Source organism: Hydra vulgaris, chromosome 05 (genome assembly GCF_038396675.1).
Source record: "Hydra vulgaris chromosome 05, alternate assembly HydraT2T_AEP".
Lineage (NCBI taxonomy): Eukaryota > Metazoa > Cnidaria > Hydrozoa > Anthoathecata > Hydridae > Hydra > Hydra vulgaris.
In genome coordinates this window covers 13636064-13648820 of record NC_088924.1, presented here as the reverse complement: position 1 = coordinate 13648820, position 12757 = coordinate 13636064, and the positions used below count along the sequence as shown (strand labels likewise).

Here is a 12757-nt window from a genome sequence, read left to right as displayed (position 1 = left end):
ATTGATGGGATTTACGTGGGACGGATTTTCCCATGTGGTATCCGTATGGAAATTTGTCACCTTAAACCCGGAGGGAATCACACATGGGTTACATGTGGGAACCATATGGTATTTACACACATGGGAAATCCCACGTGGGTTTCCTGTGGGATTTGCATGGGAATCAATTTAAAAGCTGGAAACTAAAAAATAAACTAAAAAAAATTTTTTCAATGGACATTGCATTGCGTTATGTTTATATTGTGTGAAAATATTTTATATTAATATAGAGAATGACAAGCAAGTATGCAAATACGACGAATAATGTTTATCTTTCTTTATAGAAATAAGATTAAGATTTGTGAAAATAGACGTATTATTAGGATAATATAATAGTTATTTGAATATAGATCTTGAGTAAATTATTTGCTAACAATTAACTGATGCAAGTTGAAATGTTGTCAAAAACCAATCTTGCATGCATGGGACACTGCAGTGCCCCACAAAGAAATGCAGGTTTGAAAGTCAAAGATTTCCCAATTTTCTTTATTAAAAAAAGAACATAATAGGATGGAGATGGGTTTCTGTAACTTTTTTTATGCTCCAAAACTTTTAACTTTAGATATAATAAGGTCCTTAAGACTTAAAGGACTTACGAACTACATTGAGAAACAAAAACAGTATATTTACAGAAACTTTTCAATTTTTAATCTGGAGTACCACAGTGTTATTGAGAATAAAGCCTCTTGGTCCAGTTTTCAAAGTAATATGATCTAAAGTAATGTTTAAATAAAATAATATGCTTTAAAATGCATATAGTTATACATATAACTCCTGATAGTTAACTATCGATAGTTAACTGTATAACTTATACATATAATTTGTTTTAAAACCTTATTTTTTAAGGTTATGCTTGAACAAATTAGTACCAATTAATTCAAATTCAAGATTTAGTTCAAGTTCAAGTTATTTGTTCATTGTTTTTTCACTATTTTATATTTATTTGTTCAAATTTATCAGTTAGTACTATTTTTTATTTCAGTAAGAATGTTTATCATTGTTGAACGTGATTTTATTAGTAACTTAATTTTATTTTCAACATATTTTGACAACACCCTTTATATTTTAAATGATGACAACTTAACTTTTCTATTGATGTTAAATTTATTACGTTTCAATAACTCAGATTGAATTTTAACTGAATTATTGTAAGCTTTGTAGGGGTTTGTTGTATATCAAATGGTGTTGTAAATAAAGTAAAAATAATGTATATATATATATATATATATATACATATATATATATATATATATATATATATATATATATATATATATATATATATATATATATATATATATATTTATATATATATATATATTTATATATATATATATATATATATATATATATATATATATATATATATAACATTAAAACAATAAAATTGATGCAAATTTCACTTTAAAACGAATGCCATTTACATTGTGATGATAATAGCATTAGGAAACTAGTATTTATGTATTATTATTATACTATAAATTAATTTTTTTTAATTCATTTTATAAAATAGAGACTGACAACTGATAATTAATGGAAATAAATACAAATTATAAAAATCATGTAAACTTCATTTATTATTACTAAATACTATATTAATGTTAGTCTACAAAGTTAAAATCAATTTAGAGCATTGTTAGTTCTTTTGCAATTCGCACTTCCACTTCTGTCTCTCAAATTTATAGAATAGGCGGTCAAAGCTTGCTTAATAGGTAGGTTCTCAGCATAACAATGCTTTTTTCTTACACTTTCTAAAGAGAAATATGGCAAATTGATTACTTATTTTACCTAAATCGTAGGGTCATCTATGCATAATGATGTCAGATGATGACCCGGTTTATTGAGCACCTTCACCCTTTATCAAACTCAGTCAATTTTTTGCGGTCTCCCATTAAAAATGATGTCAGTTTTTGTTATCATATTATGATGGTATATCTGAATTGTTAATATAATATAAAAAATGCATATACCATCAATTTTTTTCTGGTTCAATTATACATTTATTCTCAACAGTACTAAAAGTAAAAAAAACAAACATAAATTGTTCTTTCAGATAAGCAAGCTAATTTCTGAATTTAAATTGTTTTACTTTTTTTTTAAATAAAATATTTTACTTTTTTTTTAATTCAATTTTTTAATTGACATTATTTTGGTCTCAACATCCCCTCCCCATTGTCAATTATTGTTAAACTCACACTGCCCCTCTATCTACTGGCATCATTTATGGATGATCCCATAGCCTAAATACTATATATATATATATATATATATATATATATATATATATATATATATATATATATATATATATATATATATATATATATTATTTTTACTTTATTTACAACACCATTTGATATACAACAAACCCCTACAAAGCTTACAATAATTCAGTTAAAATTCAATCTGAGTTATTGAAACGTAATAAATTTAACATCAATAGAAAAGTAAAGCTGTCATCATTTAAAATGTAAAGGGTGTTGTCAAAATATGTTGATAGTAAAATTAAGTTACTAATAAAATCACGTTCAACAATGATAAATATTCTTACTGTAGTAAGAATTAGTACTAGTTAACAAGTTTGAACAAATAAATATAAAATAGTGAAAAAACAATGAACAAATAACTTGAACTAAATCTTGAATTTGAACTAATTGGTACTAATTTGTTCAAGCATAACCTTAAATAATAAGTTTATTTAATAAATTTTATGTATAACTAGTTATATATATAATTAACTATCAGGAGTTATATGTATAACTGCATGCATTTTAAAGCATATTGTTTAATTAATATATTACTTTAGATCATATTACTTTGAATACTGGACCCAGAGACTTTATTCCCAATTACACTGTGGTACTCCAGATTAAAAATTGAAAAGTTTCTGTAAATATCCTGTTTTTGTTCCTCAATGCACTTCGTAAGTCCCTTAAGTTTCATGAACCTTATTAAATATAAAGTTAAAAGTTTTGGAGTCTAAAAAAAGTTACAGAAACCTTCTCTATCTCCCCCCTATTTTAATTTTTTTTTTTAATAAAGAAAATTTGACTTTCAAACCAGCATTTCTTTGTGGGACACTGCAGTGTTCCATGCATGCAAGATTGGTTTTTGACAACATTTGAACTTGCATCAGTCAATTGTTTGCAGATAATATACTCAAGAACTATATTTAAATATCATATGAACATGTTAGAGAATGTTCATATGATATTTGAACATCACAAATTTAATAATATTGTTGTGATATGTTATATAAATAGTACCATAATAGATAATGATATGAAAATAAGATAGGATACGAAGGCAATGATCAAGGAATAAATTTACTTATAGAAATTCAGATGTTTGTTTATTAGTTTCAGAATATTATATTATGTGTGACCGCTGCCTTCTATAATAACAGGCCTTGACATCGCGCAACAAAGTTGTTAAACTGAAGGCCAATTCCTAATACTGTGTTTACATTTTCATCTTTTAACAAATCTTTAAAATTTGATTAGTTTATAAATTAGATCAAGACGATAACGTTGAAAGGTTCAAGGCGTTAACATTGTAAGGTAATAATATTGTCAAACTAACAATAAGTTTTTTTAATAATTAAAATGCCTTAAAAATGCCTTTAATATGCCGTGTATCTCTTTGCAAGTCGAATTATCTCAACTACAACAAAAATATCAATTTATACAACTACAACTACAATATCAATTACAACTACAACAAAAATATCAATACTCAACTACAACAAAAATATCAATTTATAAATTCCCGAAGAATCTAGAGGAGAGAAAAAGATGTAGTGAAGCTATCCCAAGAACTGGTTTTATTGTTACAGACTATACAGCAGTATGTCAACTGCATTGGCCAAATGAAGCACCTTTTAAAAGCAAATATGGGAAGCAACGACCTTTAAACCCACCATCTGTTTTTAAAAATATTCCGCCTAGTTGTTTAGCCACACCAGCAAGTAAAGTTAGATACTGTAACTTCAAACGGTTTTCGAAGCATTTTACCAGATGAGTTAAATGATTTTCTAAAAGAGGATGGATTAAGACTTTCTTATTGAGATAGATTCGTGATTTATATAGAATCACCATTTTTTTTTTAGAAATTTTTGTACTTATATAATTAGCACGGTGATTCCAAGTAATGTTTTCATCAAGATAAACACCTAAAAATTTTGTAACAAAATCTCTTTTATTTCCTTCTGATCGGTAAAGATTTGAGGTAATTTTGATAGGAGAAATCGCTTTTTTGTCATCGAATGAAATAAAAGCCATTTTGTTTTATTAGTACTCAAGGTTAACTTGAATCAATTAGATATATGTCTGAGTTCTTCGTTTACTGTTTTAAAAAGTTCAGCGATATCATAGTTTGAAAGGAATAAGTTTGTATCATCTGCATACATAACGCTCATTAGTTTTGAAGCTTCATTTAAGTCATTTATATTAATTAAAAAAAGGAGAGTCCAAGAATTGAACCTTGTTGGACTCCACAGGTTATATTAAGAAAAGTGGGTTGATAATGATTGTTAAATGGTACAAATTGTTTTCGGTTAGATAGATAATTTTTATATCATTTTTAAAATTTTATTTTTTATTCCGTAGTATTTGAGTTTATAAATCAAAATATGGTGATCGACCGTATCAAAAGCTTTTTATAGGTCAATAAAAATTCCTAATGTATATTGTGATTTTTCGAATGATTTTGAGATTTCACGTACAAGTCGGATAATTGCATGTTCAGTTGAGTTATCTTTCTTGAAACCAAATTGATTGATGTAAAATAGATTATTATCATGAAAAGATTTGTATATTCTGTTGAACATAGTTTTCTCTAGAAATATCGAAAATGTGGAGAGAACAGAAATAGGGCGATGATTTCTGATTTCAGATTTGTCCCCTTCGTTAAAAATAGAAATAATTTTTGCAATTTTTAATTGTTCTGGGAATATTCCTTGATGGATAGAAGGCCTTAAGATTTTAAAAAGAACAACTCTAAGTTTTTTGAAGCAATATATAACCACGTTTCCATTAATTTGATCTGCTCCAATTGCTTAATTTTTTTGAACAGATTTGAAGGCTCTTTCAAACTCATCAAACATTATTTCGGAAGATAACTCATCTGAACAAATGAAATTATCCAGGGGTTCTAAATAATCAGTAGACAAAGACTCTGTCTTAGGGATTTTTTCAGACAGTGTTGGTCCTATATGAGTGAGATATTTGTTAAATTCTTGAGCTATAGTTTTGGGTTCATATAAACTTTTGTTATCGACTCTAACCATTTGTGGCAGGAAACCAGAGCATGATTTTTTTTGCTAATAATTTCTTTCATTAGTTGCCACGTGCGCTTTGTGTCGTTTTTAAATGTATTGAATAATTGGGAGTAATAATTTTTCTTCAGGTTTTTACGAATTTTTTCAAATAGATTTTTGTAGTTCTTATAAATTTTTTCGCTTGAAGCTGTTTTTGTTTTTAAAAAATTTATATATAACTTTAGTTTTATTCTGGATGATTTTTTAAACCTTTAGTAATCAAGGGTGTATTGATATTCTTAGTTGTTATTGTTTTTTATACTATTGGAAAATTAACTTTATAAACAGAAAAAAATGTTTTTAAAATAGTTTCATAAATATTATTTATGTTATAATCAAAATTAATACTTTTCCAATGCAGTAATGATAGTTGGTCTTTAAATAATTTAATACTAGTCTCATTATAAAATTGACATCAGAGAAGCAATTTAATAAATGATCACGATCACCTATCAGCACCTTCTGAAAAAAAAAAAAGGTTATGTATTACCTTTGTAAAAAAGCTAAAAGAAACAGAATACTTTATTTAGAATATTTTGGGTCCCAACATGGTTTATTGAGTTCATAAAATATTTTTTAAATGTTTATCTGATTTTCCTCATTTCTCATCAGTGCATGGTAAATTAGAGTCATGGTAGAACTTTAAAAAAAGAAGACATAATTACTATCTAATATTTCTGACAAATTAAATTTTATGGATATAAGAGGCTTTTTTAAAAATTGTTTAAAAACTTATTAAGAAAATTAGGATATTTTGGGTCCCAGCATGGTTTATTAAGTCCGTAAAATACTTTTTAAATATTTTTCTTTTCTTTTTCCATATCTGAGCATTCTATTATATGCAACTTTAAAAGTTTTTTTAAGTTGAACATTAGTGAGACAAGCTTAATGGCATAGGACAACCTTAAATTAAACATGCATAAATTTTGATGCTTAAGTACATCAATTAAACATGTATAAATTTTGATGCTAGAGTACACAAAGGAATACAGAAAACAAGATGTAAAATACAACTGTTTTCCTACTTTGTTTAATTTCCTCTCAATTTAAATCAAAACAGCTACACAAAGAATGCACTTGGCTAGTCTGTCAAACTGATTTTCTAAAATTGAACGAACATAGCTAAATGGACAGTGCGCCAGATAAAGATCTAAAAAGAGGTACACACTAAATTAGCATTCTTTGGAAAGATATTTCTTTTTAGTCAACTAAAATATATATTGCATCACGTTATTTCTACAAAAGAAACGGTACGGCACGGAAACGTGCAGCTAGTTTTGCCTAAGCCGGTCGTTTTCTGAAAGTTTATCCAAGTAAAATTTTAAATATCATAAGATCTTTAAAAAGTTAATTATAAAATTTAATGGCTCTTCTAAAAACACAGGTTGTGTTAATCCCTTTTTTCCATTTAAAACTAGATTTTTTTTTCTCATATTAATACTGATATAAAAATATATTTTTACTATATTGTTGAGACAGTTCTTAATAGTTAAAATAGTTGATCTTAAGTCCAAAAACAGATTTGCATATAACAATAAATATCGCAATAACATTATTTTATTATATATATTGCACTTGTAATATATTATACTGTAATAATACTTATCAATTAAACTATATTAAAAATTAAAAAAAGGATTCTTTAAAAAATAAATTAAATGTTAATAAAAAGAAAAGGAAAGAAATTAAAAAATAAATAATTCGAAATTATTTATAAAAATAATTTTAAAAAAGTCATTTAAGTCACAGTGTATTATCAAATTATTTTCACTAAACCTTCCGCCGATGCAAGATTAAATAAAAAAGATTGCATTGTTTTACTCAAATTTTTCGACTTCAGTAAATCCATTGAAACACCAGGATTGGAGTGATTCTCTGAGTCCATATTTTTCAAACCATCGATAATATCTTTGGTTTTCTTAATTAAACCCTACAGAGAAAAAGAAAAAAAGACATTTTAATTTATACTTATTCACGTAATTTGATAAAAAATACAAAATTAAAACAGCAGGTTTTCGCCCATTTCTTTTAAATACTTTGCATTACTTATTTGAAAAAAAGAAACATCTTTATTTAAAAAAAAGGCGTAGAAAATACGAAAGCACAATAACGCGATGAAAACAATTTGTTAAATTTAAAAATTTTGGAATATCAAGACTATAATAAAAATAAAATTTTTTTCTCCCGATTACAAACATGCTTTAGATTTATTTTTATTTTTAACAACTTGAAAAAAAAAAAAAATTTTTTTGACTGTCTATTAATATCCAATATTAATAAAATGCAAGAATTTTCTTATCCAACCATTTTAGAGCAATCCGGTTAAATTTTAAAGCTATCTGGTTATATAATATCCCACCGGATATTTTAAAAATTAAAATCAAGGACATTTCTATTATGCAGTAAGATGCTTTTTTATGACAGGTTGTTATATAATAATAAAGTACTGTTAATTATTAAATCTAAGTTTTATAGTGTTTAATAAATATTTAAATAGATACAGAAACGCTATATAAGTTTATTTTCTATATATTAATAGAAAATCACTTATTACTTATAAAGCAAATAATAAATTAGTAGAAAATCAATTAATAAATTTCTTATTTTATACAGAGTTTCATTAATAAAGATAGTTCAGAAAAAAATGTGTGTTTATATACATACATACATACATACATACATACATACATACATACATATATATATATATATATATATATATATATATATATATATATATATATATATATATATATATATATATATATATGTATTTATACACACACACACATATTATACACTTCCAAATCATCTTCTCAATGATTTAGATATCAAGTTTAATGTTGAGAATTGTTAATGATGAACTTGCTTATTCCTAGGGTTTTTCGGTTCCGGGTACCCGGACTTGGACTCGGCGAGTCTGTGGGTAAATACCTGGATCCGATACCCGGTTTAAGGCTCGGCGAGTTCATGGTTTGAATGTTTTGCCCTATTTCGTAGGCAGCGGTGCGTCGTCGAGCTGGATCCCTACCTTTCTAAAAAAATATAGTAGTAGGGTTTGTGAATCTAACTTAAAGTTGAACTTGGCCACGGCTTTTTAGATGTTTTGAAAACATTCAAGTTTATGTATGTTTCTATGTATGTCTGAATACACACCAAAAGAATCAACTTCATAACTCAAATTTTTTCTAATCAAATGTTTTTATATATAAGCGAATGCTCCAAAGGATTTGCTAATATAATATTTTTCTATAAAAGCATTCGCTAATATAAAAACTTTAGATTAGAAAGATTGAATTTAAGTTAATTCTTTTAGTGTGTATTTAAATAACTTAAAAAAAAACACTTTTTATTTGTTAATTACTTCTCTATTTTAGGAAAAAAATGAAATATCATAAATTTACTGGAACATTTTTTTACAGCCCCATTATGCCGAAGCACTCCAAAGTGTGGGAGTATTTCACTCAATGTACAATGTGAAAAGTAGAAAATGCAATAAGTGTTCAACGATAATATCAAGCAAAGATGGAAATACTTCATCAATGATTAAACATTTAAAAGTTAAACCTGGAATTTCTTTACTAACACGGAAAGAAATAGGAGAAAATTCTGGCACCAAACAATTAAAAACTTTCGATAGTTTTGTTTCCGTCGCAAGAAAGCCTTTAGAAGAAATTTTCTCTAAAATGCCCGCTCTTGATGGTATATCAGTTAGGGCGATTACAAAGTCTAGTTTTATTCGTGAAAGTTTAGTAAAATCAAGTTATAATATTCCTAAAACCGAAAGAGATGTTATGAATTTAATTCATAAGTTTAATGAAAAAAAGAAGTTGGAAATATTAGAATTGTTACAAGAAAAAAACAAAGAAGGCCGACAATTTAGCATTACACTTGATGAATGGACGAGTATGAAAATTCGGAAATATCTCAATATCAATTTGCATGGAATTGACTCTGGGTTAAGTGAGAATTTTTAATTAATCTGGGTTAAGTGAGAATTAATCTGGGTTAAGTGAGAATTTTTAACTCGTGTACAGCTGTACAGTTAGTTGAAAAAGTAGAACAACATTTAAACACATATAATATTAATTTTAAAAAACATATAGCTGGTTCAACCGGCGACGGTGCAAGTGTAATGATAAAATTTGGACGAGAACCTCCTAGTCTCTATAATTTGTGTTTGAATCGCACTATACACTTAGCTGTCTGTGATGTACTGTATAAAAAGAAAAGTATTACCGTCCTGCAAGATGAAGATGACGTTGATGGAGATAGAAATGACCGTGGTCAAGATGATATTAATGATGATCAAAATGAAAATTATTATTCTGATGAAAGCGACGGTGACGTCAAAGAGTACGGACAAGTTGAATTAACAAATTTAGGCAATGTAAAAGAAAATATTTAAAGTGTTCGTATAATTGTTAAATTTTTTAAAAGCTCTTCTGTGAGAAATAATATTTTGCAAGAAAAGATCAAAATAGTTTTAGGAAATGAACTTCAGGTAGTGTTAGTCATGAGAACTCATTGAAGCTCAATGATCGAAATGATATCTAGATTTTTTATATCATTAAAGAAGCTCTGCAAGATATTGGAAGTGTACATTTAATACAAAATATTAATATTGAATTATTAAATGAATTGGAAAATACTCTAAAGCCTAGTAAATTAACTGTTGAAGCTCTTAGCAGAGACGATGCTAATCTTGTAACAGCCCGATTAGCAATTGGTTTTATGTTAAGAATATTAAAAGAATCCAATGGTAATTTAAGTAGAGAGCTACTAATGACGATAAAAACTCAAATAAATAGCCGTAAAAACCAAGAAATAGAAGAGTTATTAGATTCTCTTGTAAATGGTACTATGCTTTCTAAGAAAAATGTCCAATTTTGCAAAGTTGCGGAGATAAATTAGCTGATATTAAAAAAGAATTATTTTTATTATTTTCAATTTATTTTATTATTTTCAAAAACTAAAAAAAGATCTGTATATTTAGAAAAATTGTATCAAGCGTTAATGACGATAAAACCAACATCAACAAGTTACGAACGAACATTTTCTGTAGGATCCAACTTCTGCACAAGAATTCGTTCTAGATTATCGGACAATTCATTAAGTGCATTAGTTTTTTTAATGTTTTATTTTTTAAGTAAAAATAATTGCTCTGTTTTGTATTAAACACTTGCAAGTATTTTAATTAAGTTGAGTTTATTTTTGCTAGTATATTTACATGCATTTTATAAAATGCGATATTTTTAAAAAAATAATGTCAAGTTTATTTGGTAGTTATTAGGTAAGATTATAATAAAAGTATAGAATAATATATTTACGTTAGACGTTGAACTAGATAAAAGTTGTTTTATTTACCTTAACGTATACCAAATCCATGTTTAAAAATTGGCATGAGAACAAAAAATTCTTTCATGCTATTGTTAAAATTGCAAGTTAAATAGACGCTTTGGACCCGGAACCGAACCCGGACCCGATAAATATTCTTAGACTCAACTCGGACTCGTCGGGTCTAAAAATGCCGGGTTTTCCCAAACCCTACTTATTCCTGCTTTTTTTATTAAAGCCATTTTTTAGATTAAAAAAAGGGTTTTAGTTTTTTTGAATCTGATCTTCCTCATTTCTTATCAGTACATGGTAAGTTAGAGTTATGGTAGGAACTTTAAAAAAGGAAGACATAATTACTATCTAATATTTCTGATACATTAAAGTTTATGGATATAAGAGGCTTTCCTAACATTTTTGAGGCTTTTCGTATACTTGCTACAATACCTATTACAACGTGTGAGTGCAAAAAGTCAACATACTCTTAGAAGAATAAAAACTTACACTCAGAATGTCAGTAAATAGATTGAATAAACTAGTCTTAAGGTCTTTTCCTCAAAAAATAGAGTTATTGAAATTTTACCATCCAAAGAGGACAGGAGATTAGAGTTTTTATTCAAATAAAAAGTTACAGAATCGATATGTAAATGGTTGTAAAAGTAAATGTAAATATCGTCTTAAATGAGTATGATTTTGAATGATTTATATAAATTCTGTAAATCAATTTCATTAGCTAATTATTGCTATTCAAGAGATAATTCTTGATCTTGAAAGAGTTTTTAATATGTTTCAGGAGAATAGCTTAACAGCTTTTCACTTTTTTTAGTTTTTACATTACTTGCTGAGTCACATTATGTTTTATGAGTCAACAAAAATATAAAAAACTATAAAAAGTTGTATAAAAAAAACAAAAAAAAATGAAAAAAAAATCAGAAGAGGATTGCTAATTCAAGACAAAATGACAATTTACAAAGTTGCGTGGCTCACTTACTTGTTTTTGAACTTCTATTGGTGTGTTAGACAAGTATAACATGTTTAATTTGTAGAGTAGCCACGGCAAGATTTGTATTAATTTTATTATTAAATTGATAACTAAGTCATTTTTAACACTAACCATAACCATGTTATTTTAAGTTTTTATTAAATAAAATTTTGAGATAAAAAAATATTTTACAAGACAAGTATTCATGTTCACTTATCTGTTTAGCTTGGGTTTTAATGGTTTATGTTTCCATGGTTTCTTCAAGTTTTATGCTATGAGCAATCATCAAAAATATATATTTTTAGATCATAAAAAATTGTTAAAAAATAGAAAAACAACAACCGAATAATTTCTAACAAAAAAAAAAAAAAAAAAGAAGTAGTAGTGTAGACCCTGGAACAATCACAGAAAACTTAAAGGTGTTGAAAACCACAGAATTGAGCAAAAAGGAACTTATTTTTGTGCACTTAGATATTATTTCACTTCCTTTATTTAACAGATTTTTAAAGAATAGAACTTAATACTTTTGATTTATTTAAAGAATGACAGGATTATAGAGTAAAAAGCATTTCAAAAAATAATACAAATAAATTTCAAAAAAATAATACAAATAAATTTCAAAAAAATAATACAAATAAATTTCAAAAAAAAAAAAGGGTTTTCACCCAAATTTGTTGAAATTTGGCACAAATGTTAAAATATATAAGGAAAGACTGTAAATTTTTTTCAAAATATTCATAAAGGTTTACAGCAACTTGTTTGCAAACAAGTTTGTTTAATTTGAATGAATAATGAGAGGGGTAAAGTAATACAAATTTTTTCACTTTTTAATACTTTTATATAACGTATGCAGTGATGCTGCCATGCTAAAGTTCAGTACCAAAGAAGTTTAAAACTGGCAGAATCTAGAAATCATAGTCTTATATCTGTCAAAACAATAGAATATAGTTTATTTTAAGATCCACAAAACGCAATTACTAATACCAATAAAATAAAAGATTTATAACAATAACTCTAGAAAAAAATCTGACTGATAGAAAAAACTATTGGTTTGGATTATCTTAAAGATTAGATGTATATGGTAA

General features: G+C 26.4%; 1 protein-coding gene across 1 annotated transcript in view; it reads right to left on the bottom strand.

The window, feature by feature from the left end:
* Window positions 1–7053: 7053 nt before the first annotated feature.
* Window positions 7054–12757, bottom strand: part of LOC136071876 (DENN domain-containing protein 10-like) — a 36645-nt gene continuing 30941 nt past the window's right edge. Inside the window, exon 9 of the mRNA XM_065797435.1 lies at window positions 7054–7286. Within this exon, the coding sequence (XP_065653507.1) occupies window positions 7113–7286 (174 nt within the window). The 3' untranslated portion in view covers window positions 7054–7112. The remainder of the gene's footprint in view (window positions 7287–12757) is intronic.